The 25,779-nt window shown below is 30.7% G+C and overlaps 1 protein-coding gene and 2 pseudogenes across 2 annotated transcripts; 1 reads left to right on the top strand and 2 right to left on the bottom strand.

The window, feature by feature from the left end:
- The first annotated feature begins 861 nt into the window (after positions 1-861).
- Positions 862-9,048, top strand: LOC129315590 (serine carboxypeptidase-like 40; annotated as a pseudogene).
- A 213-nt stretch (positions 9,049-9,261) lies between these two features.
- On the bottom strand, positions 9,262-11,824 carry LOC129316699 (endochitinase PR4-like; annotated as a pseudogene).
- An 8,488-nt stretch (positions 11,825-20,312) lies between these two features.
- LOC129316043 (uncharacterized) lies at positions 20,313-24,652 on the bottom strand. Of its 2 annotated transcripts, XM_054960283.1 has the most exons (4): positions 24,570-24,652; positions 23,217-24,007; positions 22,773-23,117; positions 20,313-20,599 (listed from the first exon to the last, which is right to left on the bottom strand). In XM_054960283.1, the coding sequence occupies exons 2-4, from the start codon at positions 23,994-23,996 to the stop codon at positions 20,477-20,479; spliced, it is 1,248 nt and encodes a 415-aa protein (XP_054816258.1). In that variant the 5' UTR covers positions 23,997-24,007; positions 24,570-24,652; the 3' UTR covers positions 20,313-20,476. The 2 variants fall into 2 exon arrangements, with proteins under 2 accessions (XP_054816258.1, XP_054816257.1); XM_054960282.1 differs by having other exon boundaries at positions 22,773-24,007.
- Positions 24,653-25,779: the final 1,127 nt, after the last annotated feature.

Consider the following 25,779-nt stretch of genomic DNA (forward strand, 5'->3'; position numbering starts at 1 on the left):
TGAAATAGAATAACAAAAAACTTCATCACAAACTAAATTAAATTACTTGAAACTGTTTAATTAGTTACTATACAAATAAAATAACCGTGTCAGAGTATTTTATTTAATTTCAGTCACTCTTCATTCTTCAAACCTACCTTCCCTCCTTTAATTTAAATCCGTTCACGAGAACACAGAGTTTGAAAATCTTGAATTCAGTAAATATTTTTAAGCAGGTTGTGTTCTTGCCTTTTCTCCTCTAACTTTTCATGTGTTTTATTAAATGACAATTATTTCACTCTCTAAAAGAAACACTCACATGGCCAGAACATACATGATTGGCACGCCTGCACCAAAACTTGGAATTAAAAAGTTCAATTTGGTCCACATCCTTATCATATAATATCTACAAAATCTGCGGGTAATACATTCACTCATTACTTTTGTTTTTAAAAAAATCACCATTCCCTGTATATAGGCATATATTTTTACTTCTCACTCAAAATAATCGCAGCCTCCGACATAATTGTAATTTGCTTATTCTAAGATTTGAACTTGAAAGTTTAGGATAAGTTAATTCAATTCTTTTAAATAGTTACACCTAGCATCTATTGCTCCCAGTAAGCTTCTATTAGTTTCATAACTATAAAAATCAAGTTCAATGGGCATACAAAAATTCTAATATAAATTAGATACCTGAAAAGTTAAACTTTTTTTTTAAAAAAAAAAGAGTCAACAGTCAACTATGATGAATTGATAAATGTTGAACAAAGACACCAATTAAATAAAGATTCCACTTTTAAAATCTGTAGTTGTTGCCACACTTGTGCGCAACAAAATATTCTCTTTCTATTCACATTATATAAATTCACACACACAGAGCATATTACAAGCCATCCCATCCCATACCATCCTCCTTCACTTCCTACCCCTCTTACTTTCTCATCAGCTTTCTCTGTCAGTTTAAAACACTGATATTTTCCCAAGAAACAAACACCCAATGGGCAGCTCAGAAACTAATTATTGGTGGGTCCTTTTCCTTCTCTCAACTCTACTGCTCTTTGCAGATGAAATTCATGGAAGCAGAAAGCAAGAACAAGCTCTCAAGAATCTGAACATGGCCAAGTTTTTCAGACGAGGAGGTTCCATTATTGACAGAAGCAGTGAAACAACAACCTTCGAGGTAGATAATAATAATAATAATAAGGCTGTGTTTGGAGAGTACGATGATGATAAGTCTCGTTATTACTATCCTCAACAAGGATTGAAAGAGAAAGATAGAATCAAGAGACTTCCTGGGCAGCCCGAAGCTGTGAGTTTCTCTCAATATGGAGGGTATGTCACTGTGGATAAAATTGCAGGGAGAGCTTTCTATTATTATTTTGTTGAAGCTCAACAATCTTATCGTCATAAGCGCAAATTGCCTCTTCTTCTTTGGCTCAATGGAGGTATGTATATTATATTAACTACCATTTAATTAACTCAGATTCTTTTTATCTAATAATGTAGTGGGTGCAATTATATATAATCTTTCCATCCCAAATTATAAAATAATCTGAGACAAGATTATGTATACTAATAAAGCTCAATAATAACAAGCATATTTTTTTAAAATAAAAATATAAATTTTTAAAAATATACTTCATTTAATAATTAATATAACTTTAAATTTGTAATCATTTCAATTCTCTCTCTACTTGAAGGATGATATATTGGAAAAGCATAATTAAATAAAAATTGTCTTATATTTTAGGATAAGAAAATTCATCCAACATTGTCTTATAATTTATTATAATTTAGAATTGAGGGAGTATATATATTTATAAAGAGATAGAATTAATTATAGGTCTTATATTAAGAGATAGGGTTCTTTAAATCTTGCTTATTATCTAGCTAGCTAGCTAATTGATTGTTTTTTTTTTTGGCCAATAGCTAATTATTAATTGTTTAATTGTTTAATTTTGCTTAAAATATGGGGATCCCTATAGCTTCACATGGAAAAGAGGAAATAATGCATCTTGTAGTGGTGTTTACTTGTTGGACACTCTAATAATTACTATGAATGAGCTTCTTTCTGGTTGTTACGTAGTTTTTTAATTAGGCGTCTGGTGTTTGTCATTATCCATGTCTACTAATTCCTAATAATATGCCATATCACCAAAATATGATTCTATATATTTTGGTCCTACAATATTAATTAGATGTTTATTTTTATGGCCGATGATATTTGGACGCTTACCATTCGTAAAATATCAACAGCATAAGTTTATGAATTATGATAATTTCATGCAAAAAGACAAAATTCATGAATTTTTCTATTTTTTATAGTTTACAAAATTTTAAAAATCTATAAGAATTATTAAGTTTAGTAGATATAACTAGTGATATTTATCTAGTATAGATATTAAAGTAAAAGTAAATTAACTCAAAATATGATAATAAAGGATAAATTAAAAGTCTAGTAAAACTATAGTAATTAACTAAAGTCACAATCTTCCTTATTTTAAATTAAAACCTTTGAAATTTGTGATATCTATATCTATAACACGCACACAATAGTTTACCAAACGACGACTCCTGCAGCAGATTGATTATGAAGATTTTTTTTTAAATTGCAATATCTAGTTCTAAAAAAAAATTAAATGTAATGTGTGTCATGGAATCAAACCCATCAAGACAATAATTAAAAACCCCATAAATTTAAAATATTTAATATAATACGTATGTGTTTCTTTCTTTCTCATTTTTATCATATTACTTGGTATATAAAAGTCACATTAAAATTTGACACTAGTACTACAAAAAAGAAAAAGAAAAAAAGAAACCTACAAGAACAACTATACAAAAGTGTTTGGGAGAAAAAATATTCTAATAAATAAAGGTGACACAAAAGGGAGCCTTTCTTTTGTGAAACGTTTTTGTATGGTTAGCCTACCGGAACGCTTTCACAGCAAAGCATTCTAGAAGACAGCTTAAAAAGTATATATAAATATATAATACACTTTCACGTGGATGTGGAAATGCTTTTAAAGCATTCTCGTAGGGGGGAAAAACACTCATTCCTTTTGTAATAATGTTACAAATTTAAGTATAATCAAATGAAATTAAAGACGGCAAAACTTTTCAAATCACAGGTAAATCTAGTATATGTGTGTTTCTAAGATGTGTTATTATTTGAAAAGTATGCAAGAACTCTCTCTCTCTCTCTCTCTCTCTCTCTCTCTCTCTCTCTCTCTCTCTGAGACACACACAGTACTTCTCAATTCCACACTACAAATAAAGTCAAACATTGCGTGATGGAGACGTCAATATTTCAAATAGAAAAAGTGATATAAAGAATCTTGCCTTAAAAGCTTGTTAAATTCATATGTTGTAGCGTGTCATGTTTCTCTTCCTTGCATTATTATCTATTTTGTTTGATCTGTTTTGTATTGTAGTTATCAATGGTTTATCATTTTCTTATAAGTCATCTACGTGTTGATTCTGGAAATTGTTATTAGGTTAGGAGGTTCCAACCATGCAATCACTTGATTGAATGTCCACTTGATTCTTAAACCAAATGAGATAGAAGCCACAATTTTTGTCGCAATATTTAACTTCTAAAACCCAAGATGTTTATTTAATTTAGAAGTGTTTTGAGTTTAAGGAGTTACGTTTTTGTTTTGTTTTCCTTAAAAAATGTCCTTTGTTTCAAATTAAACCGAAAAAAAAAAAACAGAAGTGAAATCCCTAAATTAATATCCTCATCTTAGAGGATTTCTCGGCGTGGCTTGTGATCTTTGTTTGCAAATAATCTATTTATTATATTTAGGGGAAGATCTCAAAGCGAAGACCAAGTGATTAAGTTATAATATAGTAATTTATCTGAATATTTTGGATCAAGTAACGTTAATCTTTAAACTTAATGGTTAAGGAAATCTTGCACAGATTTTACTGTCTTTAAAATGTACACAAGCTCCTTGCCTAGAAAATGCTAGAGAAATTATTGTGATTTTTCAATTAATAAAAGTCAAAAGACGTCTAAGTAATTTATTTATTTTATTTCAAGCAGTATTTTATACATAAAAAGAATGTGTAATTTAAGGGGGGCGAATAAATTTAAAATAAAATTAACCGGTCCAATAAACTTATAAAAGTCCAATGAAGTTAAAAAATAAAATAAAATAAAAATTAATGGATCAAAATGTAAATGTGTAAAATAAAAAATCTTAAGTAAATGTATAAGAAATAAAAAATTAGTGATAATATAACTTTTAGTCTCTAAATTTTCTTCAATTATCGATTTAGCCACTCCACTTTGACTCAGTCTGTCTCCTTGTGATTTATTGAGTTAAGGAATCATATGGATTGAGTTATATTAAGTCAAGAGATATTTTGAGTCAAAATTTAAGAACTAAATTGATAATTGAAAAGAAGTTTAGGAACCAAATATTATATTTTCTCAAACAATTATTGATACTTTATGTTTTTCTCACGAAATTATATGAATATTTCTTGGAAAAAAAAGATTAATTGCAATGGATGAATATAATTCTAAAAGTGGAGTGATAGGTTCAAAACTCTTACAATGTTTTGTGAATATAAAGTAGCCTCGCTTTGTTGGCAAAATAAAATAAAATAAAATAGGCTCGCTTGAGTTCTATGTAAATATATGGAGAGATGTATATATTAACGATCGATCGTCTTTGAGATAAGATTGTCTCTAATAAGAATACACCTGTACATAATGGGAAAAAAACCTACTTTATTACACAAGTTTATTGAAAGTAATTATTACATGAGATAAGAATTAAAAGTCGCATCCGGCGACTGATGTACTCATTCATGTTGGTGTATCTTCAGGTCCAGGATGTTCATCACTTGCGTACGGGGCAATGCAAGAGCTGGGACCATTCCGAGTAAATAGTGACGGCAAAACACTTCACACCAACAAATACTCATGGAACCATGGTACCTCTCATTCATTAATCGTCAATATTATACTTGTGAATATAAAATGACTGACATATATACGAGGGTCTTTGTTGATGCAGCTGCAAATGTACTGTTTTTGGAATCACCAGCAGGAGTGGGATTTTCATACTCAAATAGAACATCTGATTATGGTAGAAATGGGGATAGGAAGACTGCATCAGACAACTATGTGTTCTTAAGGAATTGGTTGGAGAGGTTTCCTGAGTATAAGACTTATGATTTCTACATTGCTGGAGAGAGCTATGCTGGCCATTATGTTCCTCAACTTGCTCACACCATTCTCCACCACAACAGCCATCCCAACTCCACTTTCTCCATCAATCTCAAAGGAATCTTGGTATATATATATCCCTCCAATCTCTCTTTTTCAGATGTTTTTTATTTAAAAAATAGTTAGCAAGAGCCTTTTTTTCATAGTATAAAAATTCAGGTCAACTCATTCCATTAAACTGTTAAACTAGTGTTTTAACGAATTTATTACAATTTGATTATGGTTTAAACTATTAATCTTTAAATTAATTCCTTGACTTGTAAGATTTTCAATGCCTTGATTTTTTTTATACTAAAAATGCTCTCATAGGCTCTATCATACCTATGCTCTGTATGTAATTTCTTCTTGATTTTAGAATGTGTTTACATAAAAAAAAATGTTCTAATATAGGCGTTCTGGTATGTTCTGACAAGTACAATTGCATGATATCTTGATTGCAAATTAATGAGAGGCTCATGAAACTACATTATTGATATGCAAACGTGACTGCAATAAAATTCATCTTTTGGAAAACCAAAGGTTTTGTTTAAAATTAGAGATGCAGAATATCTTTTTCTTCTAATTTTCTCTCTCCTTTATTTTTTTCTCATTTCAAATTTAAAGTTGATCGTCACTTTCATCATGGTGTTTGTGGGTGGTGGGATGAAGTTTATCTGACGAAGTTGAAAGCAGAGATTTGTCATCCCAACCATTGAATTATTAAACCAACAAATGAATAAGAAAGGACCATACAATTTGTTTGACAAAGAAAGAATAGACCTCAGAGGGAATCTTGGAATATATTTCCAAGAGCTTGATCTCCTCTGATCTTCAAAAAAAAGAAAATGATGATTGATTTTAATAGCTTTATTCCAAAATTGATGTCACTGCCACGAGGTGCAAATGAGCTGTTTGGTTAGGACTAAGGGGTCATGACTTATCATTGGGTTATCAAGTCAACGAATCATTCGGTGGGTTGGACCATCATATATGTTTAGATGGGTCCCTGCCCACTACCTGTGCTGAGACCTGATCCAGCTGGTTCCTCTTTTTATTTTTATTTTTTTTAAAAAAAGTTTGATTGATTATTATTACCCATCATCATCATTTCATTTTGATTTAAAATTTTTAATTGTTGGAATGGATGTTATTTATGCAAGACGACAAATAAAATTTTTAATAGTGATTGATGGAAATTATAAGTTAGAGCAAGTTTTGGTGATAAATAGGTGATCACCTATATTTTTTTAAACAAAGTAAATTAGATTGGCTTCTCTTGAATTTTGTTAAAGTTATATAATTTTTTTTTGAAATTTATACTAACCCTTTTTGAAAAAATAAAGAGTAAAGCTTATAGAACTCTGATGAGATTTGTTGCAATTGTGCATACTCTCTTCTCTTCTCTTTTGAGAGAAATTTGTGTATTTTTCTTAAGAGAGAGAAGAGAGAGGGTTCATATACTTTCAACAAAATTCATTAAAGGTGTGTTGTAATTTTTTATATAAATCACACGCAGAGGTATGTTTAATGGGGAAAATTCGAGTAAATTTAAAAATAAACAATTTTTGTGAGGTTGATAAACATAGGCACATTCTTTATACATATTATTGTATGGGGTTTGAAAATTTACTATTTAAGGCTTATGAATAAGGTGGATATGATGCATGTTAAATAAACGCAAAATGAATTAAGATACATCGCTTTAGAAAAACGAGAAATTTATGCAATGCTTGGTAAGTATAAAAATGTTTAGAAAAGAATTGACAAATGCACTTATTTTATTTTTCTCTGAATATATCTCTATTACTTTTCCGTATATCAAAAATGCATTTAAGGTATACAGTTTATTAGCTGGAGGGTCGGACTAAACCATATTGTTTTGACAGTTCTATGAAAGGGCTTTCAAGATTACTATTTAAGGATTGTGAAATGCATTATTTGATACATGTGTGGGCTAAATGAACTATGCAGATAGGAAATGCAGTAATAAATGACAATACAGACAGCAAAGGAATGTGGGATTTTTTGGCAAGCCACGCCATAATATCTGACAAAGCGGCACGTGATGTGAACCAATTGTGCGATTTCTCAGAGGCTGTCTCCAACCAAAGCAGTGAATGTAGGGCAGCCTCGGCTGAAATAGGGGAAGATATTGCCGACATTGATATTTACAACATTTATGCCCCTCAATGCCATGACTCCAACCTTACCTCCCTCCCTAGCCTCCCTCTGTAAGTGTTACGCTACTTCCAAAGAATGACACATTTAGATACCAAAAATCAATCTCAATTATTTTTATAAAAAGAATGAAGCAAAATGAAAAGTAGATCTCGTGAATGTTATTGTAGGTAGTGACAGACCCATGTAGCGATTATTATGTGTATGCGTACCTGAATCGAGGTGAGGTACAAGAGGCATTACATGCGAATGTGACAAAGCTCACACATAACTGGGAGCCTTGCAGCGATGTGATATCCCAGTGGGTTGATAGTGCTTCCACTGTGCTTCCTCTCTTGCATGAGTTCCTCAATCATAGCCTTCAAGTTTGGATCTTTAGGTATATATTCACATTATTCTCCCTCCTTTTTATCAATTATTCTCCCACTTTGCATATAATTACAAGTGAATTCTATGCGTTGCAAACTACAGTGGAGATGTAGATGGGAGAGTGCCGGTGACTTCAACCAAGTATTCCATTGAGAAGATGAATCTTCCTGCCAAGACTGATTGGCATCCTTGGTTCGTCAATGGAGAGGTACTTTTTGTCATTCTCTCTATTTGGATTCTCTCAAGTGTAAGTGGACTTGAGTTAACATGTATAAAGTTCTATATAAGATAAAATTTAGTTTATTAAATAATATATAATGAAGTAAAATGCCCTATACAAACTTAAGTCTTGAAATTTTAAAATTAAGATGTGGTGTTCTTTCATTATTCTTGTTCATTTGTCCTTTTCTCTATTTTTGGGCATTATATTTGCTCCTTATCCCTAACATTGTAGGTTTAAATTGCTCCAATTTATCAATGAGATGAGGTCTTTTAAAAAAAAAAAAAGTTAATCCCTTACAATATAATGAATTAAAATTCAAAATCCTGTTAGAAGAGACATTTACATTTAGTGTCCGAGCATATCTTGACATTTGTAAAACTAACACCCCTAGAATTATCCATCTCATTTTTATCATCTAATGCATCAATTAGACAAAGTATTTTCTAAATCATGTAAAGGGATTGTTTTTTTCTTTCTTTTGCTTTCTTTTTCTTTCTTTTTCTTTCAAAATTTAAATACATCTAAAGGCATTATTGCAAGCATAGTCAAATTGTTTTTTTTTTTTTAACCAAGCAAAATATAGTCACATTGACTTGAAGCATGTAAGAATAGAAATAGGAATTCTTCTAAATACTAAACCTGACATTTAAATCAAGTAGTGACAGTAAAAATAATATAATGTAGAATGGTCGACATAAATGTAAAACTATAAAATGAAATGAAGTCAATTTATGGTTATGTGGATATATACAGGTAGGAGGATACACACAAGTGTACAAGGGAGGCTTAACATTTGCAACAGTGAGAGGAGCAGGACATCAAGTGCCGAGCTATCAACCTGCAAGAGCTCTTTCATTGGTCAACCACTTCTTACATGGCATCCCTCTTCCTAATGCCACTCGTACCACTCATCCCTAGTTCTTCATTTTTTCTTTTCATAACTTTAGTCAACGTTGAATTGAAGCAATATAAATCAAATATCATAACATTATGTTCCCATGCCCCCCCCCCCGCCACCCAAAAAAAGAAATAAAATAAATTTAACATTGTTCCTGTGTTAAATTTCACTCTCGTATTTGTGTCGTTTTTTCTCACAAAAGTATATGTGCTCATATTACAAAGCATGGGAAAAATTAAAAAGGTCCCTGTATACCTAAAAAGAAATGAGACAGAGAAAGGGCCAGACAGGGCCATATTCAATTGCCAGTGGTTATGGATTGGATTTAGCACTATTTGGATAGGTCTTTTTGGAACATAAAAGTCCAATATGAGTTTAACCTCGAAATGTTTACTTCACCAGCTTAGCTCCAATTACTTCTACGGCATTACTTGCTTGGTAAATTAGAGTTAATATGTCAGAAGAAGTTACAGGAGTTAAAAAATCTGCAGTAGTTACTGCCATTCTTGACTCAACTACGGTGAAATCATCATCAATCTTGTCTCTAAATTTTCGATGACCAGAAGATGAATAGTGTGGTTCCAAAAATGCCCTCCAGTTTCGTCATAACACTATGTGAAGGACTTGAACAGTAAAATACCAAACATGCCCTCACCTCAATGTTTTTCTTCCTCCCGCGTCTTCTTCGCCTTGCTCCATTTTCTTCCTAGTCAATGTTTCGTGGGTACCACGACAGCTGTAATTTTAATGTTCCATACATGAACCATAAAAAAATAGTGCAAAAAATTTCAATTTATAATGAAGGTCAAACTTTCTTTGAGTATGGGTTATGGGTCTCATCTACTATCTTATGTTAATGGGTTAAGTGAAAAAATATCTGTAAAATAATAGATAATGATGTAATTTTGCCCATTAATTCCCATACAAAAGGGGAAAATTTTCATGAAATTTAACAATTATAGTCAAGTCTCTTAAAACTTGATTATAATTTAAAATTAGGGTGTAAAAATAATAATACCTTCATTAAAAATACAATACTATACTATATCAATCAAATAATTTATAACTATTATTTCATTTTTTTATAACCATAAATTCACATATTTAATAGTTAAATTAATCACACGTTAAGAGTTTAATATTAGTTATATACAACTAACTATCACATCAATAATTTACAATTATCACTTTAACATTTTACAATTATAACTTTATATATTTAATAGTTAAACTAATTATGCCTTAATAACAAAGTTTAATATATTGATTATTTATAATTATTTTATCAATAATTTATAATTATCACTTCAATATTTTGCAATTGCAACTTTATAAATTTAATAATTAAATCAATCATGTATTACTAATAAAGTTTAACACTAATTGCTTACAACTATTTCATCAATAATTTATAATTATCACTTAAAATTTTTAACTTCATATATCAAATAGTTAAGTTGATCTTTTGTTAAAAAAATAGTTAAATTGATCATGCATTATAAATAAAGTTAGTATTGTCTTTGCATCATAATTTAAAATTATGCTCACATTCCAATAGACTTGATTGTAATTTTAAATTTTATAAAACTTATTTGTAACCATGTCTAGATATCTATATGTAATAATTTTCTCTTAAATCAATTCTATAAAAAAAACTTAATACTTATAAAATAATCATCTTATTCAAACTCCATTATGTAAATAAGTCTACACCACCTACTAAGGTAGAATATGTGGTGGATATTGATTGGGGATGCGGTCAAAGTAAAAATGGAATCGAGAAAAGAAAAGGCAAAATCAATCATCCTTCCATTCCGTTATGCCAAGTTATTATTGAACCTGACGAGGGGAACAAAATGAAGCAGGGAATGGATGATACGCGTAAGAGGAAGTGGGAGTGTATACAACTTCACAAGAACTCACAAATCTTGAAATCTTCAGAGGACTTAAATCCTAAACGAGTGTTACAAGTAAGATTATCACCGGGAGCAGTACTGAGTGTAGTAATTAACATGAGCCTGAATAGTGCTGGGGCTGGCACCGTCACATTTGAGGTCGCCGTTGATGGCTCTGAATCTCTGATGGTGGCACCGAACCCTTGGCTCACGATAGGGTGCATGTGTTGCATCCAATACCAGAGAGCCGTCTTGAAGGACACCACCGCATCGTTGGCCACCATTTCTGGAGTGTTAAGCCCGTCGAACCCGTTGCTCTCGTCGGCCGACCCGTAGTTGAAGTTCCACGATAACTCAATGGGCCCTCGACCGTAATATCCTATGTTGGGGGTGCACGGGTATTGTGTGTTGGTCCCGTCGCAGTAATCCATGGACGGACCGTCTATGATCTCTTCTATGTAGCAAAGATGTCCAGTCTCATGGGTGAAGTGGGCAAAAGTGGCAGCAATTTCGCGTTTGGAGTCGTCGGCGGAAGCCATGTTGCTGAATCGAGAGTAGGATTTGAGAGCGTCGAGGAAGGCTGCTTTGGTGTAGAAGTTCTTGCCGGCACAGCTGGCGTCGGCATCTGCAATGATGGCATTGAAGAGCTCAGGCGTGAAGATGTCGGTGACGGCGACTTGGGAGGATTCGGTCTGACCGCTTACTGCCGCAACACTATGGCTGCCACTGCCACCACCACCAGCACTGCAATGTTGAGTGTGGCCATTTTGGACTCCATATTCTGTCCTATGCTGTGAGATGCCACAATGATCCTGGCTTGGTTTATACATAGTGCATGAGTTGAATGTAGTTGACTTGAGTGTCAACTCGGCATCTCGTACCGTATTCATGGTTTCTGGAAGCTGTGTTTCTTTATTAATTTTAGCTCCAGTGCTATTCCTCCCCCTCCGCTCCTCCTTTTGCTCCGAAATACTTCCTAATATGAAGTCGCCCATGTCTTCACCTGAACTTTGGTCCCAATCCGCGCCAAAGGTCTGTTCCTGATAAAAGTCAATCATTTGATGTTGGTAAGCACCGGCGATCTATTACTTGTAAAAGTTAGCTATATAAACCGTGACTTTGATTAGGACCGGATCATCAAAGCTGTCTGAGTTTTTTTTTAAAAATTTAAATATATAATTTAAAATTTAAAATTTTATTTAAGATCTAAACAAAGAATTTTAATATTATAATTTAAATTTTTATATCATTTAAATAAAGAATTTAAAATTTATAAATTTTAAATTTAAATTCTTGATTTAAATTCACCCATTTAAACACAATCCAAGGATATTCTTGAAATTTATTTGAGATCATCTACATCTCTTTCAAAATAGGAAGCAAGTTAAAGGCCTTTGTAGTTTTTAACGCTTTATTAGTAAAAGGTGAATATCTGACCCAAATTTTGAATTGATCCTTTGGTTCCTTTAGTTAAACTCCCTTCTAAGCTAGCATCCCTTGTATTAACAATGGAGGAATGTGATATTATTCATTGGGTTTCTTCATTAAACATCTGTACGTGGACTCTCATTATCCAAGTTATTTTTGATATTTTTATTTTAGTGTTTGGTTTTGTCATCCCCTAGTTCCATCAATCATCCCGTGCAAGAACATTTAAAAAAAAAATCTTATTTTAAGTGACTTATGTCAAGATGAAAGTCTAATTTGGAATTTTGGATAACCCTGCCTTTTTGCACCAGCTTCAATGTTTTAACTTATCCTTTCCTTTCTTTTTTGTTTTGTTTTGTCTCGTCTCGGAGTGCTATCCATGAATGGCAACATCCCTGCTCCCCATGTAATTTCTAACCCGCCCCATTTAGGGTGAAAGCCCATTTTGGGATTTTTTTTTTTTTCATGTTGTTCAAAGCATCACCTTCTTTTTTGTCAAACCATATGCTAGAGTTGATAATTTGAATAAAACCTAATTCGCAGCCTAAACTCGTCCAAAAAAAAATTAAAGCCGGGCTTTAACTATATGAGTTTTTTTAAAGGATATAATAAGGGTGTTCAGTCTGGACCCGTCCCGACTGACCCGGTATCGTTCCGATCATATTGGGACAGGTCTTGTCCCGGCCCGAAAATAATCGGGACAGGACAGGAAAGGGATTTGGGACGGGACGAGACACGAGATTACCATCAGGACGTCCCGTCCCATCCCGAATATTATATATATTATTTTTTATTTTAAATATATTAATTATATTAATATAATTTATACTTATATTAATTATATCAATTATAATTTTAATACTTGCAATTCTTATTTAAAACTAAAGTTTTTTTATATTGATAATTTTAATGGCATGAAGTAAACATAGCGATATCTTTCTTTATAATATATTAATTATATTAATATAATTTATTCTTATATCTATCTATTTAATAATTTTTATTTATAACATATTTCTTGCTTATTTTTAGAAGAGTAATTAGCTTAGTTCATCTTCATTAAAGTAGAAGAACAATGATTTGATGTTGTGTTTGACTTGCCTATTGTTGCTAATCTTATAGCATAAAGATCACTTATATTTGTCATTATAATATGTAGTTGTGATTAATATAATTCAATAACTAATTTTAAATTATTGTTATTTATGTGCTTGTGTTGTTTTGATTTTAAAATTAATAAATTATATGATTTAAAATTTTAATGAACATTATTACCTAAATCTTTTTTCGATATTATTTCATTTATCGAGACAACGGGACGTCCCGATCTTGTCCTGATCCTGTCCCGACTCTTAATGGGACGGGACGACTTTCGGGACGGGACGGGACACAGGACCAAAATTCAATCCCGATCTTTCTTTCGGGACGGGTGGTCCCGTGTCCTGTCTCGTGAACACCCCTAGGATATAATACTTTAAACTCGATCAAAATAAGCCTAATCATTGGAACTATCAGCTTTATATGTATGTATAGCCGATAATTTTGGTAATGCTCAACGAGTTACCTCAAACCCAACCAAAAAAAGTTAAAGCCGCACTTGACTATATGGGCTTTTTTTAAAGGACGGGATACTTTAAGTTGGATTCCAATAAACTTGGCCTGAATTGAGCTCGACCTGCCCGATTACTAGTTCTACCAAACATTGTGTATTTTTCTAGTAAAAATATAAGTTTTTTTTATTCAACCTCTTAATTTCTTTTAATATATTCAAAAATAACTACTTTTTTTGCCAATAGTGAAATAAAAGAGTCCTCCATTTTTTTCAAATTTCAAACTTCAAATTCAAATTACATTTCAAAATATACTTCCTTTGATTTAAAATATAACAAGTTTTTGAAAAAAAATTCGCATACCAGTAAAATTCCCATTCCTATAAAAATATATGTTGTTTTTTTAATGATGAGTAAAAGATATATTTACACAAATATTTAGGTTAATAAATACTAGGGATAAAATAAAAAAAAATTTATATATACTAAGTTGATTATATTTTGAACAAAAATTAGCTGAAAAAAAATACTTATATTTTGAACAGGAGAGAGTATATTTTATAGTAATGACATTAGTTACCTCTTTTCTCTCTTCCTAAAAAGAACCCTAGCCACCAATCAATCAGCCCCTCCCTTTTTTGCTTTTTTTTTCCCCTTCATTCTCTTGCTCACTCAACTCTCTCCTATCTCCCCTGTCTTCCTCTTCTCTCACCATCGAACCCTTTCTTCTCTGTTGGCTTCCACACTCTCCATTATTAATGCAAAGAGTAGGGTTTAGATGGCCAAAATGTATTTGTGATGTTTATTTTAAGGTATGAGTGTTTCATTAGGTACATGTTTGTTCATATGAGGTGGTTCAAGTGTTAGTTGGGCCATTAGCACTTGGTTGACACCTTTAAGTTTGTTTTAAAAATGAGAGTAATTATTTTACACTTGAGTATCTAACTTTTAAATGGTATGATATTTTGTTATAAAACTTGTGCCAATAGCTAGATAGTTTAATTAGCTACATACAGATAGTTGAATCATTCAGATCAAATGTTTGATGTAACATCCCAATATAAATTTTAATAGTTAATTTGGGTTAATAGAAATTAAAAAAAAATAATTTTAAAAAAAAATAAAAAAAATAATTAAAAAAAATAATATTATTAAATTATTATTATAATAAAAAAAGGTGTAAAAACAAGAAAGAAAGGAAGAAAACGTGAACGCAGCCGCCGCCTCAACAGTAAAATATAATAATAATAAAAAAAAAGAAGAAGAAAGAAAGAAGAGAGAGAAAAGAATAAAAAAAATGTGTGGGACCCACTGAATTTTTATAAAAACTCACTTTCCTTCATTTCCTCATTCCTTTCCTGCGCGCGAGCTGAGGCGCAGAGAAGCGAGTTGCCGGTGCGAAATATCTAAATTTTTAAGGTAAGAGTTTTTAATAGGATATTTAGGGTGTGATTTTAAGCTTTTTAAGACTAAGTAAGTGTTCTAAAAATTTTTCTTAGTCATCTTTCTTCTTTGGTTTCTGATTTTGTAGTGGTAGAAAATTTAAGATCTGGAAGAGGGATGAATTTATGTTGAATAAATATAGTTCTTGAGGTTGTTAGTAGTATAATAAATATTCTAGAGTATAAATTTATTGGTGATCTTTGAATTTATGGCTTATGGATCAAATTCTAGACTAGATCTGAAAATATATGTTGATTTATTGAGGTTTAGATGATTATTTGGGATGAGAAATGAATTATTATGGCTATAGGATTATGATTCTAAGCTGGAGACTTAATTTTTAATTTTTGGGTATTTTAGGTACGAATTTATGAAATAAAAAAAAATTTTGATAATAAAAATTAGTTTAGAAGTTGATTTTTAGATTATTAATGTTTATTGATAATTAAAAGAGGAGTTAAAAATTATACTTAATAGTATTAACTATAGATTTGTATTAAGATTGAGATTAGGAATTATGTTATATTTTTAATTCTATTATTAGAATTATTTTATTAGTTTCAAAAATTGAAACTAATATTTATAAATAATATGTTATTTGTAGATTGTATTACTGGTGAAGATTGTGGTGAGAGAGAAATTTTAAGGAATAATTTATTGAAAAAGCCACAAGGTAACCATGCTTTTAATTTGTGATTAGTGTTACTTCTTGTTAATTGGGTGATTATTGAGAAAATTATGAATTTTGTAATATTGTATAATTGTGCAATATTATTATGAATTTGTTTAATTATTGTGGGAGGTGTTGGGAGACTTGCTATTATTGTTGTATTTATGTGCCACGTGGTATACCCCTATTGGAGCTCAATAGGTGGTTTGTAAGGGCTCGGGCTAATCTACCTTTGGCCGGGTAATTTAGCACCGAGTGAGGGCTACGGCTCGAGGTTAATGGAGAGATATAAGGATGGTTGTTTGTGTGTATTGTAATATTTCATATATTTGTTGGAATTATATTATTTTTAATTCTCACTTAGTAAGCACACACTTAACTGTTTGTATACACTATCATAAATTGGCTTTGGTTACTGGGACTTTTGAGTCTCATTATGTGGTTAACAATTTTCAGGAGAAGAGCCACGAGTGACACGTGGAGGAGTCCCAAAGGCTTAGTGGTATAGATCCACTGTCTCTTTTGGATATTTAATTTATGATTTATAATGTGTTATATTGTCAATATTAGGGCTTTTTGTTTATTGTCAATTATATGAATATATAAATGTAATCATGCTTTTCAAACTATTTCTATTTGTGGTACAATTTGGATGACTATAATTTTAATATTTGGTTTACTTTGGATTGGTTAAAATGGCATGATTATAAGGCCAAATAACTGGCTTGTGTTGAAAATTGACTAAATTACTTATTTTACTTGTTGGGAGTATAAGGATGGACAAATGTGATTTAGCCTAATGGCATGTGGGAGGTAAAAATTTATCTGAAATGTTATAGTGTGTAAGTTGAAGCCAATTATAAAATATTTTATATCGAAATTATTGATATAAAAATGTGTTGGGTGGCTGTAATCCAACTATGGTTGAGTTAAATTATTTAAAAAAAAAATTTTTGGTGTGTTACATTTGACGGAGAAATTATGTGCTCTAGTAGCTAGTTTCGGATTGTCATTTGTCATTATCACAACATGTGCCGCCGCATATGGTACATAGAGGGGACTTCCCCTTTTGTGTCATTCATCAAGGTAGATGACACATATGCCATGACAAATTAGCTTGGCCACTCTGCCCCTATGATGCCATCTTTTGCTTGTTTAATTGTATGTCATGTCTTCGTAATGTTTTATATTCCATTTTGTTTCATGTTTAAGCTCGAACAATCTTTCAAAAACATTTCTTGAGATCCCAAATCTTTAAAACCATTTTTCAAATAATGATTTTATATTTAACATTTTTCTATCATGATAATCCAATCTAAAGATTTGTCTAATCCTAATTACTGTGATAGAGTATAAGTGTGATGTTTTGGTAATGAAATGATGGACATTACAGTCAACTCCTATGAGTCTTATACTTGAGATTTCTCTTTAAAAAAACTAATGATTGACCATCAAGTTTATTTCTTTATGTGCACAAACTAATTGATGCGTTAGACAAGTTTGTTGAGACGAGTTGATAAGTAAAAATATTGCACGTATACGTATAGGAAATGAGACTAATCATAGGGGAAAGCATTGAATAGAGCCTTTTGTTTTTGTTCTTTTGGGTTAGGAGGATAGCATTAGCACCAGGAAGAAAAAGAGAAATAAAAAAAAATAATATCAGAAAGCATTTACTGTGCTAACACTGATTTGAATGTTTTAAATATTAAGCAAGATTCCTAATGCTTGGACGTTATAATATCTAACCTGAAGTTAAAAAATTTAGCCATTCATACCAACTTGGAGCATTTAAAATATCTATTATATTTTATATACTCAAGTTTAAGCATTTAAAAAATACTTTTCAAACTGAGCTGTTCTCTTCATTGCTTAATTGACGGCGTGGTTTAGAAGGAATTGAAGATTCTAGCCTACATGACGGACTTCAAGAAGTTGTGCAACCATCCAAAGGCATGACAAATTTGGGTCCCTGGTCTTTATAGTTGATGTTGCTTATAGAAGTGGGTAATTCATTGTTGAAAGCTGTAATTTTTTGTTTCATATTCTTGAATGCGAGTTTTGAGGACTTTCTGTGTTTCATGACTTTGTAAATGGAATATGATGAAAGACCTTTTTTTTTTTTTTGTTGCTGGTATTTTTGACATTTAGGCATGATGTGTTTTGTGCTGTTCTTGCTTTATACTAGTGTCCTCTGATTTAATAGTAGCTTTTTCAATTCTAATTTAAAAAAAAATTACTTTGTTAAAAAGCTATAGCATGAAGGACTAACTTGATTAGATTCAAAGAAGGGGATGGGCAAACATTGTTAAGTATTTTTTATTTCCACATGTACAGAAATTTTTTAACATTTATGTCATCATAATTACTGAACGTTTTTGTACATTTCAAATGTTATCTAATTTACCATCAATACTATTATTTTTTATTTCTTCACCAAATTTGTAAGGTGATTTAGCTAATGTCAGTATTTTGTTAGATAGCTAGCGTGAAGGACTAACTTGATTAGATTTTTGAAGAAGGGCATGAGCAAACATTGTTAATTATTTTTTATTTTCACATTACAGACATTTTTTGGCATTTATGTCATCATAATAAATAAATATCTTTGTATCTTGCATCTTAATTGATTCAATGGAGTGAACTGATAGTTTTACGTGTTATCAAGTGAAATTATTTTTCATGGAGCCTCAATTATTATACCTACCTTGGACTAAGGTATCAGCAATGGGTTTGATGTAGGTTATTTGTCTTTGTATTTTACACACACACACACACTCACATATACAAAAGTGGTTAAGGAATAATGAAGCATATGTTACATGGCTTCATTCATTATTCTATCAAGCACATAACAAGGATAAGGTAATCAAGGCAAGTTATTTCATTCCTTTAAAAGAACAGTATTAAAAAACAAAAGAAGAAAGGAAGGCTTTTGCCCTACATTTATTTTTGATGGGGGTGTGATTGAGGTCAAGAGAGAGGTTGGCTGAGAGATATTTAAAAGCCAAAAAATAAAGAGAAATAAATATAAAAAATGGGAAGAGATAAATAGACTGTACAATGGTGATAATGGAGGGCGTTGATAGATGTATGGTTGGTATCACTATTATTACAAATCCAATGAAAATATATAATTATAAAAGTCAACATTAAATCGCAAGATAGATGATTGGCTAAAAGAGTTTAAAAAGTGAAAAAATAAAGAGAAATAAATTTAAAAAATGGGAAAAGATTAATAGATATACAATGAGAGTGATGGATGGTGTTGGTAAATGTATGACTGGTATCACTATTGTTATAAGTCTAATGAAAATATAAATAAAAAAAATAACGTTAAGTCTTTACATTTTGCTCGAGCTTTGTTATATATCCTTGTACTTTTTTTTAATATTTTAAATTTTTACACTTTTATTTTTTGGTGTTCTATAAGGATCTAGAATATTGAAAAAAAGTGCAAGAATATATAACAAAAATCGAACAAAGTGTAAGAAACTAAAATTAGGTTTTCTCCAAATATATAATTACAAAAGTCAATATTAAATTGCATCATTAAGTTATAGTGAGAATATAAATTATTCTAATTTCACTATTAATTATACTCTTCTCGTGCATCAGATAGGTAGTGAAAAAACGATGATTTAAAACAATTGTCAACTTGCAAGTTGGTCCTGTTATTGCCATCATTTTTTCAAATGAAATAGGATGTGAAAAATCTTTCCAATAAGTATGGACTCATTTTATGCTTACTTTCTATACTCAAGCTTCCTACGCGTTTTTTTTTTTTTTATTGTTTTAGGTATCATAGTTCAGATGACACATGTTGGTTTAAATCGAATTGACGTCTATTTAGTTAATGCTTCAAGTGTAATGCACAGGGTAATAAAGGAAGAGCTTAATTTATGAACATGTTTGCCTGATGCTGAGTGTTTCATAAAAGCCTTTTTGAGGTCAGTAGCGAGAAAACTGAACATGGCAAAACATTGGGGTATTATGTATTATATTACCACATGCTACAACGAAAAAAGTAGTATCTTTGGCTCATTCCCATGTGTAAGCTTACTTTAACAGAGACACTTTTATTTTTATAATTTGCCTTTCCAGAGACTCTTTTCTTTTTCTTTTTCTCTTTTGCTATTTAAAAAAATTGTCTCATAGTATGTTTCTTATCCGTCACTCCCTTCATTTAAAAATATAAAATATTTTTTAAAAAGTTAGATGTTAAAAAATGTAATATTTTTAATCTTTTAAAGTGTAATAATTTTTTTTTAAGTGACCCTATTGATGAATGACTTTATATTTATTATCGAGTGTTTAATAGGAGTAAATATAAAAGATAGAATTAGTTTGACAGTATGTAACTATTTTATTGAAGGGTGACATTTGATTAAAAATATTTATATTTTTTAACTGAGGAGTATGTTAGTTTTAATTTACATGTTGGTTTAATGGCTCATCAAACATCTAACACAAGAATCCCAATTGTTCAGCGTACAAATTGGACCTCATCTAGCAATGAGTATTTCGTGCTACTTCTACTTTTATAATATGAATTCACACTGAGGTCGGATTTTTTTTTTTTTTTTTTTTGGTGTTGGGGTGGGGATACAATTTTTATGCTAGTAGTGAGAACACAATTTTTCATCGTAATTGAAAGTATATATGCTTCTCTTGGTCAAACTAAGAGCGAGAATTTCACCTGGCTCCAATTGAAGGTATACGCCCCCTTGGTCAAAATATTCCTGCATAATTTCCTCATTAGAATTTATTATATTGATGCCCGACAATAAAGTCGACATCTGCTATTCGATGAAAAATATGGAATCTTAATTAATGTTGTGGGGAAAAAAACATTGATAATAAACAATAACATCTATGTTATTCATGTAGGCCAGAGAAAATGCTTGTTTGCAGGCTGGACCATGTACACAACTAAGAAAGTTAAAGGTAAAAAAAAAAACATAAATATTGGTTAACTATTCAGTCTAAATAATCTTAGTTAACTATTCAATCTTGAATTTTCTGTTGTTAATTACATCCTCAACTTTATTTTTATTTGTCTATCTTTACTTCTAAATCTTAATGTGTGTTTAATTTTCAGTTTACATTCCACAAAAATTTAGTTAAAGAATCCAACTATTTGTTAAATTTGATAAAAATACATTTCAAATATAATTTGAATGTATTTTTTTTTGAGAGCTATTGAAACAGGCCTTTGGTTTATATGTCAAAATTGGAATGTAGGATTTAATTTGATACCATTCATGTGCAAGGAGAAGTTCCACTTCCTTCCTCAAGCTCTAAGGCATTTCCTTTTGCTTAGGAAACATAATTGTTAGTTTGCAAGTTTAATTTGTACTGTTGTTACCATCAATTTTTTCAAATACAGTAACGTGAAAATTCTCACCAGTAAAGTCACATGTTACTAGGTTAATGTGTACTTGGTTTATCTATATATATATATATATATATCTCTATGTTTTCTGTAAGTTTTTTTAATTTTGCTATTTTATGTAAGCAATCTTGGTTTCATTGTCATAGTTAATGAGCATCTTAGACTTCAAACTATTACTTAAATAGTATCTTAAATCTGAACTTTTGAAATGAGAAAAAAAATCTCTGAAATTGTAAATTTCAAATAAATTATCCCTTATTTATCCATACAATATTTTATGTAACTTAGTTGACATGTTACGTGTCAAGAGAAGATTAGTGTCATATTAGCTTTTGATTGGGCTCTACAAAATAAGAAAATAATAGTGGAGTAATTTATTTGAAATTTACAAAATTGATGGTTTTTTTTTAAGAGTTCAAAGTCTAAAATATTATTTAAGTAATAATTTAAAGTTAAGGATGATCATTAACTTTTATTTTTAATCTTCCTTTTATATAACTTTGGTAAAGAATGAAATTTTTATAATTTAATATGTGGCATTGTCAAAAGTTGAGGGCATGAAAAGACTAAAAATTCTTTTGTCTGATGTGAAATCCATCATGACAAATATTATTTACAGAAAGATATTTAAGAACTTGATACAATGATACAATGAAGTTGTATTTTTTTTTATTGACTATTTTTTGCTTGCCATTAATAGTGTTCCTGAAGGGTTAGGAGTATCTAATGTACCTTTCTTTAATACTCCTTATAATATCTCAACTTTTCAATTTCATTTTTTATTTTTTTTGGATCATTGGCTTTTATATAAAACAAGAGATATTTGGATATCTTGATATCCCAAAATGGTAAAGATTTATATTTTTTTATGATTTTTTAAAAAAAATATCACAAATACACCCTTTTATTTTTGAAAAATCATAAAAAATATAAATCTTCACCATTTTGGAACATCAAGATATCCAAATGTCTTTTATTTTATATAGAAGCCAATGATCCAAAGAAAAATAAAAAATAAAATTGAGAAGTTGGGACATTATAAAGGGTATAAGAGAAATGCACATTAGAGGCCCCTAACCCGTCCCGAATGGGTTTTAATTAAAATGCTGTTGTTGTGCAACCGATCCCTGATTTGCATGTTACATATAACAGAAAATTGGCATAATAAGTCAATTTTATTTCAAAATTTTATGAGAACATATAACACAACTAATCACACACACACAGATAAATTATGTTCACTCTATGATATAGACATCTTTTTTTTTTTTTTTTTTGGGTAACAAACGAGGCTAAACCAACTCAAAAGAAAACACTAATACACAAGACAAGGTCAAAAGCCGCCTCAGCATCTCAATAAAGCAAAAAGATAAATCTTTTCAGAAGGTGTCTCAATAATACTATGATTTTTAACATTGTCCCCACTCATCTTAGTAAGCTAATCAGTACATTTGTTGCTTTTAAGAAACACATGCTTAATCACAATTTCAGCATCACTCTCTACAGCATTAACTACATACCTGGCATTGCTGACGTTTTCTCTTTGCCTTTTTCTCCTCCACCTTTGCTTCGCTTGGAGGGTTTTCTTTTTTCAAGTCTTCTGCGTTTTTTATCTTTACTTTTTCGTACGCAGATTCTTGTCTCTCAATTATTGATCTGATCTCCGGAAGCTGAGAGAATGGGACCCCTTCTTCAACTTCAAAGTTTGAAAGTTCTTCAATTACCGAGCTAAAGGCGTCCTTCATGATTTGTAGCTTTTGTTGAGTCTCCCAAAGCTTAAGTTCTACTTCTGCTTTGGCTGTCTGGATTGTTGAGTAGCTGTTGAGTGCATTATCGTATGCTTCACAAAGATCAGTGTGCTTGAGCTGTGGTGAGAAATATTGAAAATTATTAAGCTTCTTGGCCTTCTCGCAGGCTTCAGAAACAGTGGAGCAAGGGATATAAAGTTCATCTTTTTTATTGACCTTAAGGATTTCTAGCTCTGAAGCATAAATTCCTTGGTGATCACCCGTCATAACAAGATAGCAAACCGCAAGGTTAGCTAAATAATAATTAAGACAGTTCATGGTTACTGAGAACCACTTCGAATTTTTTGTTGAATTTGAGAACCAAAGGTTGTCCAGAAGACATTGTTGAACTTGTGAAACCTTTGCAGCACTTCTGTAAGCGGCATGTGACTTAGGATCAAATATGGACAATTCACGTTTCCCGAAAGAAATCTTGCCAAGATCCACATTCTTTTTTGTAACAGGCGGAACATATTTAGCTCCTGAGCTACCCTGATCTGTAACAATTTGTCCTGTTCCGAATAATTCAGCAGGTGACTTAGCATCAAACATGGACAACTCATGTCTTCCGAAGGAAATCTCGTCAAGATCCTCATGCTTTTTTGTAGCAGGTGGAACATATTTAGTTCCTGAGGTACCCTGATCTGCAACAATTTGTCCTGTTCCGATCAATTCAGCAGGTGACTTAGGATCAGATATGGACAATTTATGTCTCTCGAAGCAAATCTTGCCATGACCAACATGCTTTTTTGCACCAGGTGGAACATATTTAGTTCCTAAGGTACCCTGATTTGTAACAATTTGTTCTGTTCTGGGTTTACGGAAATCAGGAGCTGCACCTTTAGGAAACATGGCTTCCCATTGTTCCTTAGGAATTGTAACAGTGTCCTCATGAGATGACTCCAGGTTCTCAATTTTTGGAACCCCTGTTATCCGAACTAATTTCTTCTTGTTCATTTTTTAAAACCCTGCTCAAATGATCAGCAAGGAAATTGTTAGAACCTTTTATATGTTCAAATCTTGGAACCAGATTTCTTCTGTAAAAAGTTATCATTAACTTCTACCAGAATTTGGATCTTTTCCGTTTACTATAACAGCTATCTTATTAACAAAGTTGTATGGGTTAGCACCAGCAGATAACAACTTTTCAAATCCTTCACTAAAATCTTCCCAAACGCCTTTAAAATGTTTCCAAGCATTGTACCATGGCTTGAGCCTTTCTGGGTTGCGTTTTATTGGTGAAATAAGTGTATATTACACTATTCTTCCAATTTTATACCCTTTCATATAACAATTGTGGATCTTCATGTTAGTGGTAACTTATTAACTTCATTTGGACTTCTCATACCTATACTTGTAAACTTACTTTCATATTTTGTTTCGCATGACCTGTATGGAACTGCGGGATAATTCCTCTAATTGCAGGTTTTTGTTTCTTCTTCCATAGGAAACATTACAGGAGAGCTACGTGCTCTCTTTTCAGAAAAAGAAAAATAAAACTCTACTCTAGAGAAAACATATAAAACTTACAAAGGAAAACTAAGGAGGAATTGTTGAACTTGTATGCACCTTTTGCTCCTCGGTGATTCCAAAGATAGAGAATTTTCTCTTCCCTGATTGTCTACTCCCAAGTGAACCCCAAAGTCCTCTTTATAACTCTAAACAAGTGCTTGTTGAGCTGGCGGAGTCATTATTGGACCTTCTTTTTCTTACCCGTGGTAAATTTTTGAGTGGATTCCTAGGACCGTACATTTAAAGCTTGGTGGGGTAACTCAAAAGCACTTCTAAACCACATCTAGATATATTTTTATCAAATTTAACGAATATTTTTGCCAAATATAAATTAAAAACTAAACACATACCTATTAAAAAAAATCCACCCTAAATCATCCGGATATGGATCAAGTGGAGTGGTAATAGGTGTAGTGATTGGAAAGTAAAAAATCAGTGAGTTTTTATCTAATGGCTGGTAAGAAGTAAGTGTATAAAAAATTTCCTCATTTGCAAAACATATAACCAGGTTTTATCCAAAATAAAAATTTATAAAAAATATAATATTTTTAATAAATCTGTTAATTACTAATTTGGTCAATACAGATTTTATTTAAATGATTCATTTTAATATTAATTTTTTATTTTTATAAAGTGACTATTCAGATATGCTTGAGACAGTTTAGATTTGATTTTAAAACTTTTTTATAATCTTATAATTTTTTATTTTAATAAATACAATATTAAAAATAAAAGATAACATTTCTAGCACCTTCCAAAAAAATTATTTTGTAAAAAAAATTATAAGTTATAAATTTTAAATATGAATTAAAATTAAATTTAAACTATCCAGAATACATATTAATAGTTAATTTATAAAAAATAAAAAATTAATATTAAACTCAACCATTCAAATAAAATTTATATTATTTAAATTAGTGATTAACAAATTTATTAAAAATATTAAATTTTTTTATAAATTTTTATTTTGAATAAAATACGATTTTATATTTTTACAAATCAGGAGTCTTTTTAATAAACATATTTCTTACCAATCATTAGATAAAATCAATTTATAAAAAATAAAAAATTAATATTAAACTAGATCATTCAAATAAAATTTATATTATTTAAATTAGTGAGTAACAAATTTATTAATGATATTATATTTTTTTTATAAATTTTTATTTTAAATAAAATATGATTTTATATTTTTACAAATGAGGAGTCTTTTTTATAAACATATTTC

Source organism: Prosopis cineraria, unplaced genomic scaffold, assembly GCF_029017545.1.
Source record: "Prosopis cineraria cultivar Desert tree isolate PC_DT_omini unplaced genomic scaffold, ASM2901754v1 PC7, whole genome shotgun sequence".
Classification (NCBI taxonomy): domain Eukaryota; kingdom Viridiplantae; phylum Streptophyta; class Magnoliopsida; order Fabales; family Fabaceae; genus Prosopis; species Prosopis cineraria.

What these genes read in the sequence shown, in the direction of transcription:
- LOC129316043 (XM_054960282.1), bottom strand. Translation starts at nt 23,996, where the DNA reads ATGAACAAGAAGAAATTAGTTCGGATAACAGGGGTTCCAAAAATTGAG. An exon ending in GAAAACGTCAGCAATGCCAG is followed by an intron (nt 20,600 to 22,772) that starts GTATGTAGTTAA and finishes GAAATTATGCAG; the next exon opens with GAATATTTTGACCAAGGGGG.